At 45.3% G+C, this 27,931-nt stretch overlaps 1 protein-coding gene across 1 annotated transcript in view; it reads left to right on the top strand.

The window, feature by feature from the left end:
* FRMPD3 (FERM and PDZ domain containing 3) overlaps positions 1-27,931 on the top strand; it is a 106,478-nt gene that overhangs the window by 56,612 nt on the left and 21,935 nt on the right. Inside the window, exons 5-13 of the mRNA XM_072625697.1 lie at positions 6,979-7,084; positions 7,302-7,409; positions 11,921-12,052; positions 15,951-16,070; positions 18,365-18,501; positions 21,002-21,128; positions 21,705-21,794; positions 22,960-23,139; positions 26,578-26,722. Coding sequence (XP_072481798.1) covers positions 7,305-7,409; positions 11,921-12,052; positions 15,951-16,070; positions 18,365-18,501; positions 21,002-21,128; positions 21,705-21,794; positions 22,960-23,139; positions 26,578-26,722 — 1,036 coding nt within the window. The 5' untranslated portion in view covers positions 6,979-7,084; positions 7,302-7,304. The remainder of the gene's footprint in view (positions 1-6,978; positions 7,085-7,301; positions 7,410-11,920; positions 12,053-15,950; positions 16,071-18,364; positions 18,502-21,001; positions 21,129-21,704; positions 21,795-22,959; positions 23,140-26,577; positions 26,723-27,931) is intronic.

Below are 27,931 nucleotides of genomic sequence, written 5' to 3'. Positions count from 1 at the left end.
CCAAGTCAGGATCAGTTCTCTCTTAAAAGCCCCCTTTAGAGTGCCCAGTTAAGGAGATTGAAGCCTGAGGGGGGGAGGTGGTCCTGGGGGAATGCCCAAATGGAAAGCCTTGCCAAGCCCTGCTTTTCAGCTCCCAGGGTGCTGAGCACAGATGATTGCTTGGAATGAAATGCCAGCTTGCGAGTTGGCATTGCTCAGCCTATGTCAGAGGCTCAGCTATGATTCTCCAGCTTTGGGATGTGGGTGCGAGACTGATAATTAACCACTGAGCATGGCCGCCATTGTGCCCAGTGCTGGGTTGAGGTGGGAGGAGGGGGGATGGAGGGCCAGAGAAGCCAGGAAGGAAGGACATAGACATATGTCCCCAGGCCTGGAATCTGGATCCCAGAAGGGCCAGCCGGCCAAAGGAGCAACAGCTGCCCAGCTCGGCCCCCGGTTGCGAGGAGGAGAGGTGGAGGACAGGCCTTGCTCATCCACCTGGCTGCTGGCTTGCCTATTAGCTTCCAGAGGGGCCCCAGAGGTACTTAGCAATTCCAAGCCCCCGTTTCAAGCCAAAATCCATTTCAGCCAGAAAAAGACCTGTCGCCAAGCAGACTGCCAGCTGTTTAGATGAGCCCCATGGCCAGTGAGAGCTTGTGGAAGCCTGATCAATTAATCCATGTTGATGGCCTAGTACAGGCTGATGGCTCACTGGACTTCTTCCCTTCCCCAGCCAAATATTTGCTTTTTAATTAGGGCCTTCTGGAGACAGAATGTTTTAACACATTGAAGGCAAGGACCAAGCCTAGTACATGACTATATTTTTACTGAGATAACTTGGTTTTTATATCCCCTTCATTTGTGAATAGAACCTTTTTTGTCTCTCCTACCTGAGAAGCTATGCCCAACATAGATTTGAACACACACACATGCACTCACATCGACACATGTACACACATACACAGTATAATACATACATGCACAGACATACACAGACACATGCACATAGATACAGTGCAATACATAGATACATATACATGTGCACACAGTGCACACATGTGCATGCACACATACACAAATACAGATGCACACAGACACAGTGCACACACAATCATAGACACATGCACATGTACACAACACATATGTACGCAGTGCACATATACACTTGCACGGGCAGACAGGCGCCCACACACACAATTCCCACATTACATGCATGCACACACATGATGCCCACATGTACGTGCATGTATTGGTGCACATGCACAACACACACACATAAATATACCATGCAGGCATACATACGCACGTGTGCCTGTACATACACACACACACAGAAATGGCAGATAACAGGGGAGAGCTCAGTGCCTGGGGCTGGTGAGGAAAACTTAGGGGAGCAGAAGGACCCAGAATTTTTGTAGCTGACCTTCCTTGGGAGGGAAGGTGTGTATTTGATATGGTGCTAACACCAGGCCAGCGCCGATTTCTGAGAGGCTACTTTCCCTGGTATAGAGAGGCGAGACACATTATTACTAGAATAGTCGCTTGGTGATAAATTATTTGGCCGTGGCAACCCAGGAAACAAAGAAAGAGAGAAAATGTCCCTCAGTGCTGTGTGCCCCCACCCCTCATCTTTCTGCTCATGCTTCTGTGGTGACATTAGCAGGAGAGATGATTCTTAGACTGTTATTAAGGTCAGCTGTTGGTCACCTAAATGTGAGATCCTTTCACAAAGACCACCAAGTAGACAGGGAAGGCTGGAGGAGCTGAATATTAGCCATCTTGAAACAAAATTGGAAGATAGAAGGAAGACTAAATGGACAAAAGATGGCCTACGGGTGCCCCTGGGAGAGGTGAAGCAAGGACTTGATGGGGTCAGTCCTAAGATGAGTCCAGAGACAACACAAAAAGCGCTTGCCGGGTTGTCCGGTTTTCTCATCTCAGTAGTGATGCTCATGAAGAGAATGAACAAAAAGATATCACCTGGAGGTGGGGGAGGCCGTTTGTGCAGCAACTGTTGTAGTGGATGGAGAGGATAGAGAAATTCTGCGCCTAACTCAGTAATCCCAATCCCATTAAATCAATGTACATTTTGAAATGCCAAGTGGCTTTAGTGAAAAAGGTGGGAACAGGTGAGGATGGGGAGAAGTCTGTGGGAAAACCCAGGCCAGGAACAAGTGAGAGAGACCAGAACTACACAGAAGCCTCAGGCAGATACAACATGAATCCTTCAAGAAGAGTCAGAGAATGCTGGATGTGATGAGCACTGAGGTGAAATCGATTATATTTTAGCAGACAAGAAATGACTTGTTACTGACGTGGAGCCATTTCTGAAGCAGCAGGCTGTGTATAGTCAGACCACGGATGTGTTAGAAGAAAGATCGAAATCTCTACCAAACTGGAATGAGAGAGAGAGCGAGAGCGAGAGCGAGAGCGAGAGCGAGAGAGAGCGAGAGAGAGAGAGAGAGAGAGAGAGAGAGAGAGAGAGAGAGAGAGAGAGAGAGAGAGAGAGAGAGAGAGAGAGAGAGGGAGGGAGGGAAGGAGGGAGAGGGAGACAGAGAAGGGGGGAGACAGAGAAGGGGGGAGACAGAGGGGAGAGAGAGCAAGAGAAAGGGAATGAGAGGACAGAGTGAGGAGAGAGAGGGACACAGAAAGAGGGGAGAGAGAGAGGAAAGGAGATAGAGGGAGAGAGAGAAGAAAACAAGAGAGGGAGTGAGAGATAGGGACAGAGTGAGAGGAGGGGGGGAAGGAGGGACAGAGAGAGAGGCAGACAGAGGGGTGGAGAGATAGAGCAAGAGAAAGGGAGTGAGAGAGACAGAGTGAGGAGGGAGAGGGGGACACAGAAAGAGGGGAGAGAGAGAGGAAAGGAGACAGATGGAGAGAGAGGGAGAGATAGAAAGCAGGGAAAGGGAGTGGGAGAGAGGGAGACACATGGGGAGAGAAAGAGAAGAGGGACAAAGACAGAGAGGGAGATGGGGGGGTGCATGTGCACTTGGAACGACAAGATGCCAACCTATCCAGAAAACGAAATCAGTGAAATTACACTGGGATCCTTTGGCAGGGGTGATTGTTGAACACATGACTATATACAAATATGCAATTATTCTATAACAGAGAAGGGGGGAGTATGAAACAGATCAGCAAGCTTATGGGGCCGAATTCCACTTCTGACAGAGATAAACTAATTGGATGGCCATGGACAAGTGATATAATACCTGTAGGATTTAGTGGATAGGGTTGGCATGAGGCTTAAATGAGATTAGGAGCTTTGCAAACAGCACTGTCAGTACTGGGCAGGAATGATCTTCAGGACTTGGATTGATTTTCCACTACTTGCCCATTCCTCTTATGTAAGGACTCAAGGACACCCCAATCAGTCAGTTCAATACAATCCAATCTAATTAGTCAACAAACACTTATCAAGAACCTACTGTGTGCCAGGTTCCAGAGGTACAAGATAACTTTGAGAGTTAGTCACTAGCAGCTGGTGGACCAGGAAAGACTTCATGTATAAATGTGGCTTGTGAGTTAAGCCTTAAGGGAATCTATAAGGAAGAGATGAAGAGGCAAAAGATATTATGCACAGGGAAGCTTGTGCAAAGGCCTGGAGGTTGGAGATGAGGTGTCATCTTATAAGAATAGCAAGGAAGACCAGTATGGATCCCTGAGCATTTATGAAGGGGCATGATGTTCAGGAAGACTAGAAATTGGGTCCTAGAGGTAATAGGGAACAAATCATGCTCATAGAATAGAGGGGCAATATGATCAAATCTGAACTTTAGGCAGCAGTGTGCTGGTAAATATTTAACAACCAGCTCTCTGAGAAAAAAATGTATAGCAGTTTAATCTGAGTTACTAACATTTTCTCCATCAATTTCTCAAGCCTATATAATCAACAAAACAAAATATCAAGCCCTGATTCATAGTTCACTGAAAATTTAACAATCAGTTCTTATGAGGAAGTTTTAGCTGGTTCCAGTCCCTTAGTCTTTGGGGAAAATCACTTTGAGAACTGGGTTGGAAGGAGGACTAGAAGCTGGGAGACCAACTGGAAAACTATTGCAATCATCCTGGAGAGAGATGTTGATGACTTGAACCCTCACATTGGTGGTTACGGGAGTAGAGGGGAGAGATGAGATCCTAGGCAAGCCATTTCATTTCTGTGAGCATCGCTTTATTCATCTCTAAAATAGGGATATCAATGCTTAAGTGCTTTGTGAACCTTAAAGTACTATAGACATGTCACTCGTTGGGCTGTGTTGGCATCTATCAGGGAGCAAGGGAAAGACTTCAGGAATTTGATCTGATTGTAATCTTCCTGAGAGCACATGTAGTGATGAAATGGACAGCAGACTCCACTAGGGAAGTTTACATGGGGTGAGGGATGTGGATCTGCCCTCCCAGATTCCTCATTGTAAACCTCAAAGGTACATGGGAAAAACTTGGTGAAGATTATTGGCTGTGCCCCTAGTGGGGCAGGGGAAGGGAGGAAGCCAAACAATCTTATGCTGCATCTTTGGCCATTCTGAGACCACCACACCCTCCCGTGGTGGCTCAGGGTAGCAGAGACTATTCCCACTTCTTGCTTGTCTTGTTCTGTGCTCCCTCTGCTACTGCTGGCCAGTTCTTTAGGCCTCTGGAGCCCATGTTAAGTATTTTGTGACTGCTCCATTCACTGGTGGCCATCACAGATCACCCATGTTTTCTTCCATCTTCATTTCTTCCAGCCGTTTCTTCAGCAGATCTCTCACTGAAGGGCCACTCTGGGCCCTGTAGGCCTGACTGTTCTTTAAAGAGAGAATCATGGCTGCTCATGCACCATTCAGGCTATGCTGTCGATCATCCCTCACTTTCCCTAGCTGACCTTTTCTGATCATGCATGCTTTGAACGATGTCCTTTTGCACAGTTTCTCCCCATGTGATAGTTAGTAATGTGCTGCATGCAGCCTACGTACACACACAGAGCTCATTTCTGTTGCCCTTTGGGTCCTGTGTAATTTGGATTCTCCAGAGACGTGGTATTGCCTGCTTTCCAACCCCAGGACATCAGCAGGAGAAGACCACTAACATTGCTGGGGAAAAGGTTGGGTCTTTGCATTCGGGAGAGCGATTGGGATTGGAAACTCTGACCAGTCACCCAGCTTCTGTGGCTTCTTTTCCATCCTGGGCCCTGACTCACTATCCGTCTGCCGTGCCTGTCTAATATCTGGTTGCTGGAGGTCTGCCGTCCTCTTTGCACCTGAGTTTTTCTCTATAAACTGCTGGGCTGATTTTTCTTTTTAAAAATCGTTAATATCTATTGACATCTTCCGGGGTTTTTATATCCCCTTTCTTTTTGATTGTTTGCCTTCTCCTCCCTTCCTCATGCCAGGCAGCCCTTGTGACAAAGAATACAAAAGGACAAAAAAAAATAAAAAAGGGAGAGGGAAGTAATTTAGCGACAGTAGCCATCACATCGACCGTGGCTGAGAGTATTTTAGGCAAATTGCTTCAAATGACCATAGATTTTGTTAAGGAGCCTGGTGGATTATTATGGCAGTCAATGGCATCCCCAATTAGGACCATTTGGGGACCTTTCCTATCTCTCCCATTTGGATTCTGTGTTTTACTCCCCTTTGATCCATCCATCCCACAGCTGACAAATTTCTATTTCTAAAGCACAGATCTGACCATATCACAACCTGTTCAGAAGTCTTCAGGGGCTTCTTATTGCTGCTAGGATTAAATACTAAATCCTATGTTTGGTATTTAAATCCCTTAACAACCTGTCCCCAACCTACCTTCCAGAGTGATTTCAAATTCTGCATGCCATTCTCATGACCCAGTAGTCCATCTCTGATCTCCTTGTCTTTGTACAGTCTGTCCTCCTGGCCAGGATTGCTCCCCTTCCTTGTTTATGTCTCTGTATCCTCTGCACCTATTACAGTGCCTGACACATAGTACAGGATTCATCAATTATTGAACTGACATTCCCATCCAACTTCTATATTGGGGTTCCAAGGTCCACTCCTCAAACATACCTACCTCCCTGCTGCTGGGCCCTCCCCAATAGCTTTGCTCTGACAGGCTACAATAATATAGAGCCTATGTGTATGATGCCTTCCATTCCCTTGCGGTATAACTCAGGAAAAATCATTACCCAAGGCCAGGCTTCTTCCACCTCTAAGCTAATATTGGCCCTGTACCTACCTCTCAGGACCAGTAGTGTGTGAAAGATGGATGGGGCAATAACTGGGAAGTACTTTGGTAGTCTAGCCTCTACATGAAACAAAAACCATTGTACAGATGAACCCAGGTCCCCCCCCCCCAATCCAAATCTAGTAGCAGGTGCATTCATCATTCAAAAAGGATGTTCGGTGGGGATCTTTAACATGAGGAATTTGCCCTCATACATGTAGGAAGAAATGGGATTCTTTGATGAATGTGAAGAAGGTGGTGAGGCAGTGTGTTATGAAAACTGTCATAGAAGTCAGCAGAACTTGAAAAACAATATACACAGCACCTGCAACGATGCAGATGGAAAGAAGGGTAGCCATGAGCACTCGAAATTGAAAGCTGTGGAACTGCATTGATGCACCTTGGTCCCAGAGAGGAGACAGAAGAATGTAACTCCCTCCTTTCTTTGTAGAGTGGTGGCCAATGGATGTGGAACACTGTATGCACTGTTACTTGATGTGCCGATGACTTTGGCTGGACTGGTTTTAGGTTTTTTTCTTTTTTTGATGACAATACTGGGTAGGAGAGAGGGGGAATATATTTGGGAATGTAGGTGCTATAATGACAAGAAACTCACGCAAACAGCTTCTATTCTCCCAGACTTGACTAAGTCACGTTTTCCCCCAGCACACCAAAATTGCCTAAGATCTAACATAGAGCCATTAGGAGGCGTTCGATAAATACCCGCTGATCGGCCAGTTGATTTGAAAGACAGAGTTGCCTCTAAGTCATCTGTGGCATGTGGAGGATATTGACAACCTAACCAGTCCCTTGTTCTCTTTTCAGCCCCTGGAATCAGCCTTTATCTTAGCAGCTGCTAAGAAGGCTGAGCGGAGGTCCAGTCCTGTAAAGGTCCAATTCACAGAAGGTCACAGCGAGCAAAAAAGATCCAGTAAGTTCCACCTTGATTGACATTCCATGGTCCCCTGCTGTGACTGCCTTTGGATGGAGATCTCAGCTTTGTAGCTCTTCCCTTTCTCCCCATCTCCTCTGGCTTGTCTCTGTCCTTCTCTTTCTCCTTTTTCTTCTCTTACCCCATCCTCATTTCTCCCTTGGAAACCTGGCCTGCCCCCTCTTTTCTCCATCCCCTCCCTGCTTTTTTTTTCCAGGACATGTTGAAGAAAGAAGCCCTCCTCCTCATCCCCAATGTCTTGAAGGTGTTCTTAGAGAATGGGCAGATCAAGTCTTTCACGTTTGATGGCCGAACAACTGTCAAGGTACAAGTTCTCCTTTTATTTCAAATCTAGATGTAACTGGGTTGGGGATGGGGTTTAGAGAAAAAGAGGTGGGTAGCTCTGGTTGGCTTCTAGGCCTCAGCTCTTCAGCCATGTCTCACCTTCAATCTCAGCTAGAACTTAGTGGCAAGGAGTCCGGGATGGGGATGGGGGTGTGTACAAGGACACAGAGCTGGAAGGACCCTCCAATGCCATCTAATCTAACCCCCTCGTTCATTCTACCAAGGAGGAAATTGAGGCCTGGGGAGGGGAAGAGACTGGCTGAAGGTCACACAGGTAGTAAGTGTCAGAGGCAGAATTTGAATCCAGGTTCTTTGACTCCACATTGTGCCAAGCAGACCTACAAAAGAATGGTGTAGGAAATTGTTGGTATGCATGCACATTGGAATGGGGAGGGGGGTGGACACTACGTTATTCCCAATAGAATGTGTTTGGTTTAGATGGCATACTAGTAATGATAATAATAGCTAAGGTGTACATAATACCTACTATGTGCCAGGCACTGTGTTGGATTTCTTTTTTTTTAAGATGATAGATTGTGAAAATGTGTTTAAAAGGAATGTATGTGTAGAGCTCACATCAGATTACATGCCATCTTGGGAAGAAAATTGAAAACTTATGAAAGTGAGTGTTGAAATCTGAAAACAAATTAATTAATGAATTTGGGGTGGAAAAGATGATAGGATTAGGGCAAAGCAGCAGATCAAAGAAGGGAGGGGATGGCTGCTCCAAGGGGATGGCATGGGGATTGCAGAAAGACAGCCCAGCTCTTAGTTAGCTTTTGTTTTCTCTGCCAAAGAGAATGACATTTGGACCAGAAAGAACAGATCAAAATAGCTAATAAGAAGTTGGAAGCCAGGGTACGTAGGGAGAGTGCGAGAGAAGCTAGCAGCCTTTGCTGAATTTAAGAGTGCCGATGCAGGTATATGGCACTCCCCCATGCTGAAAAGCCTACAGTCAGCGATGCTTGAAAGATAATGGAGAAAAAAGAGAGGTGCCACAGGAACAGAGAAGGACAAATGTTCATTGTTTGGATTTTCAAAAAGCATTAAAAGATTAACTTCTGAAAAATACAGGCTGGTGAGCTAGACTTTACTTGGCAAAATAGTAGAAAATGTTTATTAAAGGAATGGTTGGATCTGAAGATAAGGAAAGAAGTGGGAAATGCTTACAGAAAAGCACTTTTTCAAGGAAGACTTGTACCAGATCAACCTTGTTTCCTTTTTTTTTTTTTGACCAATCAGTGGAATCTTGTCAATAGAATTTGCCTAGATTTTAGCATAGTACTTGACAAGAATCCTGTTGACAAGTTGGAGAGAAGTGGGCTTAGGTGATAGTATAACTAGGTGACTTTAAAACTGGTTGGATAACTGGGACCCAAAGCATAGTCATTACTGGTTCAAAGATCGGCTGGAAAGAGGTCTGCAGTAGAGTGCCCCAGGGATCTGGCCTAATTCCATATGGCATGCTTATAAAATTTGCCAGTGATGCAAAAGCAAGTAGCTATAATATTTTAAGGCTTGCAAAGTGCTTTAAAAGCACATTGTATAGAATAACCTGGAGTCAGAAAGATGTGAGTTCAACTCTGACCTCAGACACTTACTAGCTTCGTGACCCTGGGCAAGGCACTCCACCTGTTTGCCTCAGTTTCCTCAATTGTAAAATAGGAATAGTAACAGTACCTACCTCCCAAGGTTGTTGTGAGGATCAAATGAGATAACAGTTGTAAAAGTGCTTGGCATAGTGCCTGCTTTGTAAATAGCATTCTCTTCCCTCTGGGCCCTTTTACATGATTGAACATATGATTATTTGATTCTCACTACAACAGCGTGAGGTAGGTGCTCTTGTCTCGCTTTTACTGATGAGGAAATAGACACTGAGGGATCTGTTTGTTTGTTTTAGTGGATCACCAACTAAATACGGGTCAACAAGATGATACACATGGATATACATATATTTGTGTGTATTATGTATGTATGTGTGTGTGTATGTATCATCCTACTGACCTGTATTTGGTTTGCATATATACAAGTAATACAAATTAGTTTGTGGGTATTATATATGGGGACCGCTAGGTGGCGCTGCAGTGCACAGAACGCTGGGCCTGGAGTCTGGAAGACCTGAGTTCCAATCTGACCTCAGACATATCCTAGCAGTGTGACCTTGCGCAAGTCACTTCACCCTGTTTGCCTCAGTTTCCTCATCTGCGATATGAGAAGGAAATGGCAACCACAGCAGTACCTTTGCCAAGAAAATACTAAGTAGGGTCACAAAGAATTGATGCAACTAAAATGACTGTATCGCAACAATTTTATACATATATATATGTATATTTACATGTATACATACACATAAATATGGGTTAACAGAATGACATATACATACATATACACCTATTTGTATGTATGTACATATCATTCTGTTGACCCATATTAGTTTATATATAGACAAACTAATATATATGTACACACGTATATATCAGTTTGTATATCTACATAACATATTTTAAATATTAAATATATCATTAAATATTAATGTTAAATATTAAAATGTTCATTTTAGATTTTAAACTAAACATTAGTTTGTATATACAACTAAATATGGCTTAGCAGGATGATACACACATACATATACATACATACACACATAACGTAATACATGTTACACACACGATACCTTCCTAGAGGCACAGATGGGATCCAAAACCACAGTTTCCTTGATAGCCCTCATAGTGGCCCATGACTATACTGCTGACCTGGAGAAACCTGGGCCAGGTGGAGGGATTTCAGACCCTATACCATGTGAGTCTCAACTCCTCTGAAACTTCTAACACAGATTGAACCAGGGGCTTCCTAGATGGCTTTAGACCTAACTCTGGAGTCAGTGAAGGGGAGGACAGTAGCTGCAGAACTAATCTGGAATGATAAGACAGTTTCAGATTGACTCCCTGGCCTTCCCCACATCTAGGGATGTGGGCTAACACTTTGTGGCATCATTGAATACTTGCTTCAATCTGTGGAAGACAACTTATTGAAGCAAGGGATGCCTATTCGCCCCCAAGGTCAGGGTTCACTTTGTGTGTATATTGAGTGGGAAGGGTTTCTGAACTCTTTGGTTTCTATTGCCTCATTTTCTTCCTCCATGAAATGAGATTGACTAATCCCATATGGAACCTTGAGCAAGACCTCAGTTTCAAGGGGGTTGGTCCCTTTCAGCTCTAGATTTCTCAGTCTCAGCACCTGTGACTGTGCTCTCAGGTTTCTGTGGCATTGGATGTTTTCCCTGGTTTTGTTTCCTTGCACTCCCCCAACCTCCTGTTAACCGTTGCCTCCAGTGACTGCAGGGCTCGGCCTCTGGCCATGGCTCTGGCTCCCACTCCATGGCGGGTGCAGTTGGCTGCTCATTGGCACTTTGACAGGCTGCCAAAGCACTTGTATCTGAGAGGTGCCTGGGTGAGCTGACAGCATGGCCCGGGAGCCATTAAACTTGTAACTTTCATTGGCAACGCTTGGCTTGGCTGTCCAGGTTCCCAGTGCTAAATGGGCTGAAAATCTCATCTGCCCCTGTCTCAGCTCCAGCAACATTGGCTCAGTTGTGATTTACCTGTCTAATGGTCTGCACCTGTGATTTCTTTGGTCTAAGAGAACTCCTGATGAGCAAACTCCCTCTAGCAATTCCAAGCAGCACCTGCCTTGCAACAACGAACATGAGAGAGGGTGATATTTTCCAGCATCTACCCTAAACATTCAGTTGGCTAAACAGCTCTCAGTGGGCAGCAAAGAGGATGTTTCAGCTCTTGGCCTTTTAGCTAGTCCAAAGCTCTTTGCTCTTGCCTGGTACCCTGTTCCTAAGCTAGCCTTTGTCACACCTCTGAGAGCCACTCCATCCCTAAGGCTTATATGCTTATCTAGAGCTCAGAGCACTTAGTGATGAGCAGAATCCTTGGCTGTAACAACCAAGCAATCAGGGTCACTAGTTGGATCCTGCTTCATGGGGTCAGTTCCATCAGAGAAGGCCTAGTGCCCTCTCTAGAACCTTCTGTCTGTCTCTCTTTTCTTGGGCCTTTCTCTTCTTTCCTTGCTTCCTTTCTTTCCTTTCCTTCCATCCTTCCTTTCCTTTCCTTTCCTTTCCTTTCCTTTCCTTTCCTTTCCTTTCCTTTCCTTTCCTTTCCTTTCCTTTCCTTTCCTTTCCTTTCCTTTCCTTTCCTTTCCTTTCCTTTCCTTCCTTCCTTCCTTCCTTCCTTCCTTCCTTCCTTCCTTCCTTCCTTCCTTCCTTCCTTCCTTCTTTCCTTCCTTCCTTCTTCTCTCTCTCTCTCTCTCTCTCTCTCTCTCTCTCTCTCTCTCTCTCTCTCTCTCTCCCTCCCTCCCTCCCTCCCTCCCTCCCTCTCCCTCTCTCTCTCCCTCTCCCTCTCTCCCCTTTCCCAAGAATTTAGTTATTAGAATGGCAAAGTAGGCAAAGGTCAGTTCCTCAGGCCTTTATCTTCTCTCCCTCAGGATGTGATGGTGACATTACAGGACCGCCTCTCCCTAAGGTACATTGAACACTTTGCTCTCGTCCTGGAGTATGCGAGCCCGGAACAGAGCCACAAGTTCCTGCTTCTCCAGGACAAGCAGCCCCTGGCCCATGTAAGTGACCCCTCTTGTTGTGGTTTGTGTAGGGTTCCTCCTGGAAAAGTAGACTTGAGGAAGGCAGCCAGTCTTGGAATCTTGTTCCTGGAGCTCCAATGAGCAACCCATTTGGTATCCCATCTCCCCTTAGGAGACCATGGAGATCCCATTTCTAGGTGGAGGTTTAGGGTGGGTGTGGAGGTGGTATGGGGACGGACGTAGGGGATTCTCAGGATCACCTAGGGAACCAAGTTAGGAAAGATGCATTGTTCTTACCTACCTACCTCTAAGATTCCCTCAGCAGAGCTGTGATACTTAGAATGAAAAAAATCTCACAGTTGGACAGAAGCTAGGAAACCATCTAGTGCAGAGGTGGCAAACACGCCACCCTCAGGCCACACTACCTAGTGAGCCCAAACCAGATTAAAATAGAGTTGAAAAATGTTTAATAAAATAAATGAAAATGGAGTAGAGCATAGCTGATGTTAATATGTGGTTTTCTAAGTCAATGTATGGCTATAGAGATACTTCTATAGGGTTTACTATTTGAATTTGACACCATTGATCTAGTTCAACTTAGAGTTGTACAAGTGTCTCTTCTACAACATTCGTAACAATTAAAAATGATATCAAAGAAGAGGCATTAGCATCTATTTTGCTGTTGTACCCCAAGCACAATGGGGCCTTCCCATATGCTCTGGAGCTGGACTGTCTTGTGTATATCTTCCTCTGTTAGAATCTGTAGTCCCCAAATTTGGCACAATTCTTGACACATGCTTGACAAAAACTTTTTTCATTCATGCCTCTACTTTGAAGCCTACCAAAAGGTAGTCAACAACTTCTTATCCTAATGCCGCACATTCTACTCCTTTGAATTCAGAGGATTGTTTTCGCTGAGATCAGTCCTGAATCTAACCTCTCTCTGCATGCTACCGCCATTATTCCATGTCCACTGGGGCAAACCAGAACAAGTCCAATCTCTCCTCCCCTTCAGATACTTGAAGACTGTGATATTGTCCTAGTTAAGTAAGCCTTCTCTTCTCCAGGCTAAATATCTTCAGTTCCTTCATCCTGTCCTCTAATAGCCTTCCATCATCCTTCCCTGTCTACCTCTGGATATTCCCAGGACTACCAATGCCCTTCTTATTGATGCTTATTGAGATTATGGTCCACTAGACCTTGTCTGTATGAATATCTATTGAGTCTGCATCTCCATTGAAATGTGAGAAATTGATTGCTTGACTCCAAGTGTAAGACTTTACATTCATCTCTGTTGAATGGCATCTTTTTGGTTTGGTCCAGTGTATTAGAGTTTTTTCAAAGAAGTCATCCGACGTGTTAGTTATCACCTTCCCGGTTCTGCAGCATTTTTAATAAGTTTCATTGATGGTCTTTTGCTTTGACATCAGTCATTTCAGATGTAATCAATCCCTCTCTTAAAACAAAGAACAACCATTAAACAAAAACAACAGATGCAGTGACCACATCTGACCCAGGATGCACATTTCTGCCCTTGTGGTCTCCTATCTCTCCATCAAAAAGTGAGGAGGAATGTTTTATTGTATATTCTTTGAAATCAAGATTGCTATTACAGTTACTCAAGAGTTGAGCTTCTTCCTTTCCATGATCTTTTTTCATTGATGTGCTTGTGATCATTAAACTTGTTTTTCTGGTTATTCCACTTTACATCAGATCATAAAATCTTCCCATGATTCTATGAACCCCTGATAGTTGTCATTTCTTACTACCTGATAGATAACCCATCACATTCAGATACAACATTTTGTCTAGTAATTACAAAATTAATGGGCACCTTCTTAGTTTCTAGCTTTTTGCCACCCCCAAAAGGGTTGCCATGAATATTCGGGCATATGTGGGACCTTCTTGTAGGCATATGCTCAGTATTGGGATCGCTGGGTCAACTGTTATGAACATTTTAAACACTTTTCTCAAATAATTAATTCCAGATGATTTTCCAAAATGGTTGGCCCAATTCACTGCTCCATTAGCAGAATATTAGTATGCCTGTCTTCTTGTAGCCCCTCCACCATTGACTATTCCCATTTTTTCTCATCTTTGTCAGTTTGCGGGTGTGAGGTGAAATCTCAGTTGTTTTAATCTCTCCCAACCGTGTATCATCTGCAAATTGAATAAGCAATCAAATTGGCCTTTGTCCAAGTCATTAATAAAAATGTTACACAGTACAATTCCCTAGGGCTTTCCACTACAGGTCTTCATTCAAGCTGACATGATACCATTGCTGATGACTCTTGGGTTCTCGTCAGTGAGCCAGCTCCCAACCCACCTAACGATAGGTTGTCTGGTCCCAAGGAGAGCATGAGAGAAACTTTACATTAATTTCAGGATAAGCTCAGCTAGAATATTCCCCAGATCTCCCGGGATAGGGGAATGAGACTGATCTAACTTAGCTCTTAATGAGCCATTCTGTCAAGTACCATTTCCTTTTGTAGATAATCACTAGCTGTCCCTTTAGGAATCTATTCTCGGATTTTGCCAGTTGATGGAAAGCTTCCCAGCCTATAGAGACATCATTCTTATCTTTTTGGACTCCCTAGCCTTCTTCTGGCCCATTTCACATGTAGGTGTTTAATAAATGTTGACTATTTGCCATGATCTTTCGGATATCACTGATATAGCTTCTTGAGGTCCTTTCAGCTCTAATCTATAGTTCTAGCCTTGTAACCTTTAGTAAATCACCTTAAACTTGCTGGACCTTAGTTTCCTTTTGGGGTAAAGTAAGGAGGGTTGTACTAGATGGTCTTTGAGGTCCTTTCAGCTCTAGAACTGTGATCCTATGTGTGACCTTGGACATGTCACCTTAAGCTCCCTGGGCCTCAATTTCCTCATCTGTAAAACAAATGATTTGGGCTAGAGGACTTCTGGCATCTCCTCTAGCTCTCAGTCAACGAAGATCAAAGAGCCCACTGGAAAACCACAAGGTGGGCAAAGCCCAAGAAGCTTTTTGCTTACTGGAGGAGGTTTTAAATAAGCTCTCTCAATCAGGTCACCCACTGGGTGTTATTGAGGTCTGACATGACTCAGAAGGCTCTAAGGTAGGGGGTCTTCTGAGTTATGGCAGAAGCTTCACAGGAGGAAGATTTGGGAATCCTTCCTGATGTGCCATGGCTTACTAGTGAAGAAGAAAGTTCTCATGTACTCCAACTGATTCTCTGTACTTCTGCTGTCATTTTGTGACTTGATTCCAAACTGTCATGGCAGACATGAGTTGGGTTTGTGGACTTGAGTTTGAATCCTGACTGCTGCTTGTTATTACAGTTACTCAAGAGTTAAGATCCCCATGACTCTAGGCAGGATCTTGACCAAGACTATATAGGCAGAACGTGGCAGAGACAGGATTTGAACCGAAATCTTTGGCCTCCCAAGCCAGCCTATCTTTGGATTTGTGATTCTTTGACCTATTGGTTCCCCTGGCACTTGGCCTTTCTCCTGAGTGTAGCTCAGATCCGACCAGTAGTGGGTTAGCAAAGAAACCATTTAACAACCAGCTCTCTGGCAACACATGGATGCAGGACACACTTTTCTGTTTCATCTATGTTGTTAACATTTTTCTTGGTCACTTTTTCAAGTCCAGATGAACCCAATAAATCAGGCTTTGATTTGTAGCATTTGCTGATTTCTAAGGTATAAAATGTTCATATGACAAATTTGACATTGGGCTCTCTCATGTCAAATTTGATATGAGCTGGTTCTGTCTGGTTCCCATAATCCTGTTCCAGCTGGCTCCAACACACCCCTGCCTGAGACCCCCAAGAGGCTAGGAAAACAACATATTGGCTCTTCAGGCTCCCCCCCCCCCACTCCTGCCTAGCTCCTTTCCTAGCTTTTTCCTGACTCCTGCTCTGATCTCTGCCCTCCTCCTCTCCACTCTGCTCAGGTGGTACAGCGGACACATTACCAAGGTATGAGATGCCTCTTCCGGGTGAGCTTCTTTCCCAAAGACCCCGTGGAGCTATTGCGCCAAGATCCTGCTGCTTTCGAGTACCTGTATATCCAGGTAAGAGAAGTAGGCCGGGGTCTTGGCAAGGGGGTGACAAGGGTGCAGGCAGAGAATGAACACACTGGGCAGGTAGACAAGCAGATAGATAGACCTGGCCCTTTCACACTTCTCCAGGCTTTCCACTGGGGCAGCATGAGCTGCTTCAAACTGGGAGGAGTCTCTGTTACCCAGCTCTGAAAGAGCTGCCAGTGCCCAGGCTGCTAGGCAGAAAAGAAAGAAAAGTAAAACTAGCCCCTGGGGGAGGGAAGCTCCCCTGTGCTCCAGCTAGGCCATTCTCCTACCTCCTGCCCAGAGGCACCAAGGGCTACTGGGTCAGGGATTAGAGAGTGGTTTCCAAGGAGCAGGGAATGCTAAGGCCCTAAGGCTCTTAATATCTCACCTTGGATATTCTTGTTCTATGTAGTGCCTGTAGTCTTAAGGCACCAAGTTATTTTCACTGTATTAGACATGAGATAGGACAGAAGAAAAAGAAATGTATTATTCAGATATGTTCAATGGAGTTTCTCCTGTAGCCAAACCTCTGCCACTCTCTTCCTTGGGTTCTCATAAATGTTGGCATCTTTCAGGCAGCCCCATTCCGCCTGGCACATGGTAGCATTGCATAAGGTCTTGCCTGGCCAATTCCTGATTGCATACTTTTCTAGCCTCAGAGCCAGGAAGGCCTGGGTTCAAGTCCCATCAAATGGCTCTGGGACCCTTAACCTCTCTGGGCTGTAGGCAACTCTCAAAGACTCTTAAGTTGTAGAAGGAGTGTCAGCCTGCATGGGTAGAGGGAGTTCACTTTCTAGGAGTTCCCTATGTTAATGAAACCACAGATCAAGACCAAAACAAAGTCCAAATGCCACCATACCTGGAAGCTGTCTTTGTTGCTAATCACTTCTCAAAGTCACAAAGTCTCGCTGTAAGATAGTGACCTCCCCTCTCCTTCACTTCCTTCCTTTTCCTAAATGAATTTCTTCAGGTTTCCAAGATGGCTTTCTAGGCCCATACTGGGGATTTGGGCACAGATATGCAAGTCATATCCTCCCCTGTAATGAAAACGTAGACTTGAATTCTATCCCTCTTAAGCTTTATTTTTCAAGATCAGTCCTTTGGTGCCTCCCTGGCTCCATGGTCACCTGAACAAAAGGCAGGAACTAACATGGTCGACAGATTATTCAACAAATATTTGCTGCAGGTCTATTCTATGCCAGGCTTTCTGGTAGGATACAAGGACAAAGATGAAACCAGTCCCCACCCCCATTCTTATGTTCTATGGCAGGAGGAAGGCTTAGTGGCCTCTAGGCTTCCAACCAGTCAGGCTTTGTATTGGCATTGCCCTTGTTGACATGTGCGGGTTTCCCTTCAGGTTGGGCAAGGAGGACTGCTCCTTCCCCCTCTCACCTTTCTCCATTGTCCAAGCTCTGGGTTTCTTTTCCCTCTATTCCCTGAGGAATAGAACTGGGTGGATGGGTGGTTAGCACAGATCCCAGGGAAATAAGGATATTGATGGCAGGTGGCAGGATGGTGGGGGAGAGGGCCTCCATTCCCTTGCCCCCCCATAAGAAAGCTGGACACCTAGGAAGAGAACAGTAAGTTGGACAAGATGTCCTCAGCGTGGGCTTTAAGGTTCCAAGGTGGGTGTCCCCTAAGACCTTTCTCCATTGCTCCCGGGTATCCAGTGACCTATGCTAGAAGGGGTAACCCATGGTGATAGGATGGACCACCACTAGCCTCTTCTCTGAGCAATGGGTTCTAAAGTAGAACAGATACTATAGTATGTTTATGGTTAAAGAACTTGTTCCTTCAGGCTTGGGGAGCAAAGAGGTTTTAAGGAAGAGAGAAGCTGAAGGTGGGGAGGAAGCTTCCAGGCTGCCTTTGGTGCTAACTTTGGGAAGGACTACAGCTCTGGGAACCCCTGCTGAGCAGGAGAGGGCTTAGAGACCAAAGTATCCAATTTAGCTGCCCATAGGAGATAAGGAATGGGAGGGAGGAAGGGGAATAAGCTTTGGGGAATGCTGGGTAAAAGGAAACATTGATGAGAGCCCAAGAAAAAAACCACAGGGACCTTGAACTATTTCCCTACAATTTAACATAACAATAGATTTCCTCTCATTCTGATTCTTTCTCATTTCTAATACATTGAAAACAACTTGGTGCCTTAACTTAGACTCTGGGCAAGTTCCCTCTGCACTGCATAGGATGGGAAGCGAATTTTAGGAATAAATTTGAATTGTTTCTACTGGAGGTGAAAGGGTTGGGCCCAGCTAGGCAAGGGCCTGACTTCAGGGCCTTCTTCACCTCTTCCCCAGAGCCGAAATGACGTCATCCGAGAACGCTTTGGAATGGACCCCAAGCCTGAGATGCTTTTAGGCCTTGCCGCACTCCACATTTACATCACTGTCTCTGCTGCCCGGCCCAGCCAAAAGTTCTCCCTCAAGAATGTGGAGTGAGTTGTCCAGAGGGGTCTTCAGGGAGTTGGGGGTGGGGCAATATATAAGACAGAGGAGGAATTAAGAAAACCACCCATGAGAAGGTAGAGCATTGGGCAAGGGGACTCTGAGAGTAACTAGCTCAATCGGGGTAGACTTTATTTTACATTACTTTCATTTCATAATCTGCCCTCTCAGCACCATCATCACTACCCCCTACCCAGTAATCTTGTAGCAAAGGAAAAAAACACAGCAGAACAATCCAGCAGAAACAATTGATACAGTATATGCAATATCCCATAGTCCTCCACTTTTACCAAGAAGGGAGGGAGATGCCTTTTTCTCAACTCCTTTGCCAGGCCAAGTTTCTTAGACAGAGTAAAAAGTGTTTAGTTGCTACTGATTTGCTGTTGTTTTTCTGTTTTTCTACGTTATTTTCATCATTCTTGGTCCTGCTTATTTCCTCTCTTTCTCATGACTCCATATATTCATTTTTTTTCCTTTGGGCACGGTAATATTCCATACAGCTACCATAGGGGTCCCTTTCCCTGTCCCCTGGTACCGGGGCAACCATACTCCATTCTGGGGCATCATTCCCACCACATGGATGAGATGAGAGTCATCAACTACAATCCTTTCAGTGACATGGAGGACTGCCAGGCCTTACCGTTCGCCTTCTGACCTGCTGATGCACCCCTAAAGGGACCCCTGGACCTTGCCACCTGTCCTGTTGCTGCATTAAGGTTTCTAGACCTTTCCATCTACCCTGCTGCTAAATTCTGATATGTGTTCTCTCCTCCAATTAGACTGTGAGCTCCTTGAGAGCAGATTGCCCTTGAGAGCAGATTTTCTATCTGTATCCCCAGCATTTAGCCCAGTAATTGATACATAAGTGTTTAATAAATGCTTTTTTCATTCATCCATTTGTTCATTCATTCATTCATTACACTGATTCATTCATCGCATCCATGTACCACAATTTGTCGTACTGTCCCTAGTAGGTACAATTTCCATGAAATGGTGGGTGGTGCTCCCACAAGGGTCACACCATTTGCTAGGTTCAAAGATGAGAAGTGTATGTACGTGTTGGCAAGAGTATAGATGGAATGAATAGGTGATCCATCTGCAGAGGTCACACGCTCTCCCTTCTTGGGGCTCCCCTGCAATCAGCACTTATTTAGTATCCCTTCTCCGCCCCACATTTACAAAGATTGCCCTCCAAGAACTTCCAGTTTCAACAAACTAGAGGTAGCATAATTGGGACCAAAAAGCACTTCATTAGGAGAAAAGTTTCCAGTGCTTGAGTGGAACTCTATTCATCATTGATTCATCATTGACTCACGGAAAGCAGACACTGGCTTGAAAGTCAGAGGATCTGGGTTCAAATCTTACCTCTAACATCTATGGCCTTGACATAACACCTCACCTCTCTGGACCTCAGTCTCCTCCTTTGTAAAATGAGGGAGTTGGTTTACCCAACTTTTATGACCATGAGACCATGAGCAAATCATATCACTTAGGTTTCTTTACTTATAAAATGAACATAATCATGAAGTGCAGATTAGTGACTGACTTGCTTGGGAGTCAGAAGACCTGAGTCAGAAGGCCCACCTATGACACAGTGACCTTGACCCTGGGCAATTAATTTAAGCTCAGTGACCCAGGTAACTCCATTAAGGTGGTAAATTCCAGATCAGGTTTTGATCACTATTAATAAGAGGACTTTCCTCACACCCAATGAAATCATAGGTCAGAATCCAAACAACAAAACAAATCCTTAGTCACCTCCCACAAGGGATTGTTGTCAGGATCATGGCTAAAAGATGACTATGTTATGTAAACCACAGAGTGCTCTACCCACACAAGGGCTCATTATTGTCATTATTATTAAATGTTAAGTGCCCAGCCAACAAGTGGTACAGCTACTAAATGCTCTGGGTCAGAAGGAGGCTAGTTTAGGGGGCAGGGTAGTGGCAAAGGCTCTGTGTCTGATCTCATCTATAGCCCAGCCTTGTGGAGTTCTGCAGTGTCTTAGAACATGCCTTTCTAAATACTTTGCATTCTGACCTCTTACTCATCTTACTTACAGTCTCCACCACCACCACCCCCCAACCTCTCCCCAGGGCTCACATCCCACCTTTGCTGCCTTTACCTCTGTGACCTTGGTCAAGTCACTTCTTCACCCTGGGCCTCAGTTTCCTCCTTTGTAAAATGAGGGAGTTGGACCAGATGACCTCTGGGATCCCCACCAGCTCTAGAGCAATGATCTTATGTGTGACTTTGGGCCAGTCACTTCACTCACTGGGACTCAGTTTCCCCATCAGTAAAATGAGGATTTTGGACTAGGTATGTGTAACTTCCCTGGGCATCAGTTTTCTCAGCTGTAAGATGGAGAGGGATGGACGAGATGACCTCTGAAGGTCCTTTGAGCTCTAGACCTAGGACCTTCTGTTCTTCCCCCCATCTCTCTCTCTGTCCTTTGTATGTCTCACTGTTTTCCTCCTTTTCTGCTTTTAGGAAGGAGTGGGGCCTGGAACCTTTTCTTCCTCCCTCCCTCCTACAGAGCATCAAAGAGAAAAACCTTCGGAAATCACTCTCCCAGCAACTGAAGGCACATCAAGCCCATCCCCCCAGTGGCGCTAAGGTACCCAGGGCAGGCTGGCCACTAAGACACCACTGGCCTCTAGGCTGCCATGGATGGCTTTGAAGGTGGATGCAGGGATGGTACTTCCCTGGGTACATTTCCTTCAAGAGACACATTCATTTGGCACAGTCAGGACCCTGAAGCAAAAGGGAGTGACCATTTCTTCTGTGGTCTTGATACAAAGAGATGCTCCTTAGAGCCTGAGCAGCTCTAGGAAAGTAACCAGGCCCTCTACCTCAGGCATATGTGGGGAGAAGTCTGGTCTGGAGTCAGAGATCCCAGAATATGAATGAGTGTATCTGTTGGATAGGAATGACACTGGGGGGAGGGCAGGCCTGACTGGGATACTACAGGCCAAAGGATGATGGGAGAGCACTGGGCACTGGAAGATTGAGGAGAAGAGACAGAGACTAAGAGGTGGGAAAGCAAGGGATGTCAAAGGGGCCAAAGAGACCTGGCCAACTTCACTCTGACTTGGAGCCTCATGCTGCACTTGGGCAAGGGCTTACTTTACCCATCCCACATTAACCTCCTCTCTCCCAGGGCCCAGCAGTCATGGGGCTTGTTATTCTGCAGGGTTCCCAGATGCAGGCAAAACTTCAGTACCTTCGGATTCTGAATGAACTTCCCACCTTCACAGGCGTCCTCTTCAACACTGTGGGCCTGGTGAGTGGGATGGGGGACACTTGGAGGTGGGGAGGACAGGGGACAAGGGGCCTGCTTTAGAGCAGGTCACTGGGGAGATGTCAGAAGGGATTTCCCCTTCCTTGTTCCTGGGTGCATCCATCCAGGCCCAGCAAGCCTGGGGTGGCCCCATAAGAATGGGACCCAGGCTAGTTCATATTATACCACATCTGATGTCATCTTGCACACCAGGATAGCCATGTTCTCAGGTTGTGCTGGTTGGAGACCATTTAACAAGGTGTAGACAGGAAGCTGATAACAATGTCTAGGAAGAGGGACCAGCATAAAGCTAGGCCTTGGTAGGCCCAGGAAGTCTTCAGCATCACTTAACACTGTTACAACGATCTCCCCCAAAGTGCCTCCCTATGTATTGCCTAAGCAGGTAGCCACTACCTTGCAGCAATTTAATTCCTTACCCAAAAACCATCTCCCATGGGCTACCCTAAGTGACTCCTTTGATTCAAGACATCCAGAACCCCTTTAGAGAAGCAAATTTATCTGAGGGGGTTGGGGTTGGGGGGATGGAGCACATTAAGCCATGATCAGCCATTACCTTCTCAGAAACGAGTTTATCAGATTAGTTCCTGGCAGGGCTCTGAGGGAATGGGACTCAGGATGGGACAGGTAAGTTTGAAGAGGGAAAAGTCCTGAATGGGGGGATTCTGCATGGGAGGACATGGGCACTATATAAGGGGATCGGGATGGGCCTAGGATAGCAGGAGGGGAGTTGGATGGGCAGGGTGCCAAAGCAGAGGTGGGAGGGCCTGAAGACAGCTTTTGCCCCCTGTACTATTTGGGTCAGGGCCAGGTTCTACTAGTGATTACAATAGGAATGAGACCTCTGAGACCAAGGGAAGGAAGGGGCCAAGAGACCTCCATGACTTGAATGGTCCCAGGGAGAATGCAACATGGACCTGGGACTTACTAGCTAGACTCACCCTGTGGTGGAATGACCAAATCAGCTCTCCCTCCCAGCTACCCTCTAGGCCTGGCACCAAGCCCCACTAGACTCACCCTATCCCCCTTCTCCAGCAGAGCTGTCCCACAGCCCCTCTTCATGTCTCCTTCCCCTTCATGTCTCCCCACCTCCTCTACCCTTTGCTGTGAATTCTCTGAATGCATGTGCCTGGGGTCACCTGCCCGGCAGGACGAGAAACATTCTGCCACAACCCTCCTGGTGGGTCCCCGGCATGGTATCAGCCACGTGATTGACCTCAAGACCAATCTCACCACTGTGCTGTCGGAGTTCAGCAAAATCAGCAAGATCCAGCTGTTCCAGGAGAACCAAAGTGTGGCCCGGGTAGAGACCAGCATCTTAGATGCTAAGGTGAGCCCTCCCAGGTTCCACGTTCTTCCATCCATGCTGGGGAGAGACTGGAGTCTTGAGGCAGAGCAACCAGCACATCCATTGTTCTATTTGAGTCAAGGATTAGGAATGACATACCTGGGCTCTGATACTGCTCATAGAAGCAGACCTAGAAGGGTAGTGGTAGACTCCCTCTCTTTCCCTGACAGATGCCCCCACAAGCATCATACCATTTTCTAGGGTTGAAGACAAGAAGAGTGAGTGCCTGTTAGCAAGTGCGTAGATAGAATGACTAGGTGACCCATCTGCAAAGGACAGACCCTCTCCCTTCTTGGGAGCACCTACTTAGTGCCCTGTAATCATGCCCTCCCCCATGTGTTAGGCACTGGGGTTACAAAGATTGTCCTCCAAGAGCTTCCAATTTCAGCAACTAGAGGTAGCATAATTGGGACGAAAAGCACTTAATTGGGAGAGAAGTTTCCAGAGCTTGAGTGGAACTCTATCCATCATTGATTCATCATTGACTCACAGGAAGCAGACAGACACTTTGGACGAGGTCAGAGGATCTGGGTATATCCAGGCCAGCCTTTACCTTCTCTAATGCTGAGTCACTCAACAAGTACCTACTATGTGCCAAGCCTTGTGCAAGGCACAAAGGGATTCAAAGACGAGTGAAACCATCCTCTCCCTGAAGGAGTTTATGTACTATTAGGGGGGAAACAGCATATACATAGAAAATTAAATATGAAATAGATCTCAAGTAATTTTCAAGGAGAATTTTCCTATAGGAGGTGAACTTTGAAGGTTGCTGGAGTCTCCAGTGGGCAAGGGTGAAAGTGGAATGCATTCCAAGCATGAGGGACAGCTTATACAAACGTCCTGAGGTGGGAAATGGAATATTGAGTATGATGCCCAGCATTCTAGACTAGTTTTGCTAGCATTTACTATATGTGAAGGAGACCTATGTACAATTAGTCTAGAAAGGTAGACGGGAGTGAAAGGGTTACAGAAGTCAAACAGGAGGTTGTATTTGATCCTGAGGACAAGATGGAGTCCCAGCAGCTTTTTGAGCAGGCAAATGACATGGTCAGAGCTGAGCTTCAGGAAGATCCCTTTGAGGGGCTGGGTAAAGGGTGGATTGGAGAGGGAACAGACTGGAGCCAAGGACACCTCTTAAGAGACTACTGTAATAATAGTCTAGATGAGAGATAATGAGGTCCTGAACTAAGATGGTGGCAGTGTTAGTAGAGAAAAGAGGATGGATGCAAGATATATGATATAGATATGAGAATCTTGCTAAAAAGTGGTTTAGCACAGTTTCTGTCACATAGTAGGCACTATATAAATGCTAGGGGCAGTCAGTTGGCGCAGTGGTGCTGGACTTAGGAATACCTGAGTTCAAATCCATCCTTAGCTATGTGATCCTGGGCAAGTCACTCCATCACTTCACCTTTGTTTTCCTTGGTTTCCTCATCTGTAAAATGGGGATAATAATAGTTCTTTATCTCCCAGAGTCGTTTTGAGGATCATATGAGATAATAGATGTGAAGAGCTTAGCATAGTGCCTGGCACACAGTAGGTGCTATATAAAAGTTGTCACCATCATCATCATCTTCATCATCATCGTTATGTGTTCCCTAAAGAAAAGTCACTTGATTTGTCAGAGCAGAATGCAGCCTTAAAGGCTTTAATAAAAGACAAAAAGTATCTCCTATGTATAAATAAGATATTATGAGATTTCTTGATAGATACCTCAGCTGCTATCTGCGTGACTTTAGCCAAGTCACTTCCTTGGAAGAGAGGATTTGACCTAGATCCTCTCTGAGCCCCCTTCTAACTCTGATCATGTGACTCTCCTTGGAAATCTTTAATAGCTCCTTGTTTCCCTGAGATCAAATACAAAATCATTTTGCGTCAAAAGTCCTTCCAAGTCTAGCTCTTCCCTATTATTCCAGTCTCATTTCATATGACTCCTTTCATTCTCTGTTCCAGTTAAACTAGCTAACTAACTCTTCCCTATAAATGACATTACACCTCTCCCCCTTCAGAGAGATAGCCTCTTAGAATTCCAAGTTCCTCCAAAGTGCCTCTGACATGAGGCCTTCCATGATCCCTCTAAGTTGTCCGCTGAAATCACTGTTTATATACATTCATGCTTACTTTCCTTTGCCTATGTTGAATACCTCCAGGAAAATGTTAACTCCTCTAAGACAGGCACTACCTCATCCTTGCACATAGTAGGCATTTAATACATGTCTCTTAAATGAGATCAAATTGTATTCATGTTGCGTATAGCTGAGAAGCATGGAACAGTATGTTGTCTCAAGAATAAAAATTGCCAATGGCTGAATTGGGTATCATATCAAGCCTTCTGCAAACCAGATTTTTTCTGCACTACTATTCACCATCTTTCTGAAATGTTTTACGTAGGAGATTATATTCTAAATTGGTGTTTCCCTTAAGCTGTCATGTGTAACTATTTGATAAGGAGATTGAGTGGGCTCTTTTGGCCTTCTCATTGGCATGATTGCTTTACACTGATTAAATTTATGTAGGAAATGGTAATAATTGGGATCAGTTTTTTCTCTATCCATCACCCATTTTTTCAGCATTGATACAGTAGCCTATTCTGACTGACCCAAATGGCAATTCAGACATGCTTGGTGACAAATGCAATTGACCTGTGCTCAAGAAGTGGCCTGAGATATAGCATTCAGGAAACATAGGACTAGGAAAGGAGATGGGCCGGTTATGCAGCGAGTGAGAACAAGAATGGCAAAAAGGAAACAAACATTTACATAGCACTTACTATGTGCTAGGCACTCTGCTAAGTGCTAGGGCTACAAATACAGGCAAAAAGACAGCCAGTACCTGGCCTCAAGAAGTTTACATTCTAACGGAGGAAAGCAACACACAAAAGGGAGCTGAAAAAGTAGGAGAAAGGGGAAGTGATGAGGACTGAAGGTTCCAGTAGAGGCCTGGTTTTGAGGTCCAGAAAGCTCTTTCTCTAGCTGAGATTGGAGACAAATACCTTTTCGTTCATTAGGAGAGAAGTTTCCAGAGCTTGAGTGGAACTGTATCTATCATTGATTGATTCACCATTGACTCACAGGAAGCAGGCAGGCACTGTGGACAAGGACAGAGGATCTGGGTATATCCAGGCCAGCCCTTACTTTCTTTAACACTGAGTCACTCAACAAGTACCTACTATGTGCCAAGCATTGTGCAAGGCACAAAGGGATTCAAAGACGAGTGAAACTATCCCCAGCTAAGTAAAGCAGGAACACTGCATTTGGAGTCAGAAGATAAATAGGCTTTGGTTTTGGACAAGTCCCTCAAACTCTCTGGTTTCCACATCTGTAAAATGGGTATACTAACACTTGCATACCATACTTCTACACACACATATCATTGTCCTTATCTCTGAAATAACTCAGTCTTATGCTATCTTCTTCTCAGCCTCTGGTTCTGCTGATGGAATGGCCCGAAGCCACCAACTTTGCCTGCCTGATTGCCGGGTACTGCCGTCTCCTGTTGGACTCCAGAAAAATGATGTTCTCCAAGACTCCCAGCCAGCCTCCTCCACCTCCAATGAACAAGGCAGGTAGGGCTCAGCCTCCGTTTTGTGTGTGCCATGACATGGGTCCAATGGCCTGGGGGGCTGTGGCTACCTCAGTGTCTTATATTGACTTCCCTCGTTCCTCACCTTTCAAAGATGGACCACCCTGGTCTGCCTAGACATAGCCTGCTGTCTTTGTTGAACGAAGTAGGGCTTTTTGGTCATGGTAATCTCTGTCCTACCTATTTGGGAGTCTTGGCATGGTGAAGGAGAAAGAGGACTGGACTAGGAATCAGTTTCCTCATCTGTAAAATGGGTATACCAATGAGTTACTTACACAACCCATCTTGTGATTTCATTGTGAAGAAAAAACTTTGAAGACTGCAACGTGCTATAGAAATTATGATTGCCATGGGAATGTGGGGGAAGGGGGAGAGACTCAAAAAAGGAGGGACTGTAGCAGAGTGGCCAGGTTTTTAACCTGCCCATGAATAAGTTTGCTTCTTTGCAGGTGAATCTCCTCTAAACTGGCTGTCATATGCATTGAGCCCTGGCCATGCGCACAACAGCCCTGTGCAGAACTTAAGGTAGAAGGACATGGTCCTGCCCAGTATCAAACCAACAAACATGCATGCTAAGACAGGGATGTGCAACCATCTCCATCACCCTAGTAATTCTACTTGAGCTAACACTGTTCAAAGAAAAGTCCACAGACCTAATCTATGCCTTGCAAAAGCTAATTGAAGCCAGACACTTAGATGAGCGATCAATATTGGTGGATTTGATTTGTTTTTTTGGGATTTGATTCAGGGTCCCAAACTAGGAATCCACACAGTTTGGGCCTGTGGAAAAGATGGGCATACCCATACATTGTTGCTGGAGTTGTGGTTTAGTTCAGCCCTTTTGGGAAAGAATGTGGAATCCTGTTCAAAAAGTCACTAAATTGTTGATAACTTTGGACCCCGCGTTGCCACTATTGGCATCCATCCCCAAAGAGGTAAAAAATAAGAGGAAAGGTGCCATATATATCAGTACATTCCAAGTAATTTCAGGGTGATCAATTGAGTGCTCATCACTGAGGAAATATATAGTTGAACAAACTATGGTATATGAATATAATGGAATATTATTATGTAGCAAGAAATGCAGAGGATGCTTCAGAGCCAGAGAGACCTGGCTTGAGGTTCCACCACCACTGATTATGTGACCCTGGGTAAGTTATTTAGCCCCTCAGTGCCTTGGGACAACTCTAAG

Source organism: Notamacropus eugenii, chromosome X (assembly GCF_028372415.1).
Source record: "Notamacropus eugenii isolate mMacEug1 chromosome X, mMacEug1.pri_v2, whole genome shotgun sequence".
Classification (NCBI taxonomy): domain Eukaryota; kingdom Metazoa; phylum Chordata; class Mammalia; order Diprotodontia; family Macropodidae; genus Notamacropus; species Notamacropus eugenii.
Note: the sequence above shows the minus strand (reverse complement) of the source record. Positions and strands in the feature narration are given on the sequence as shown.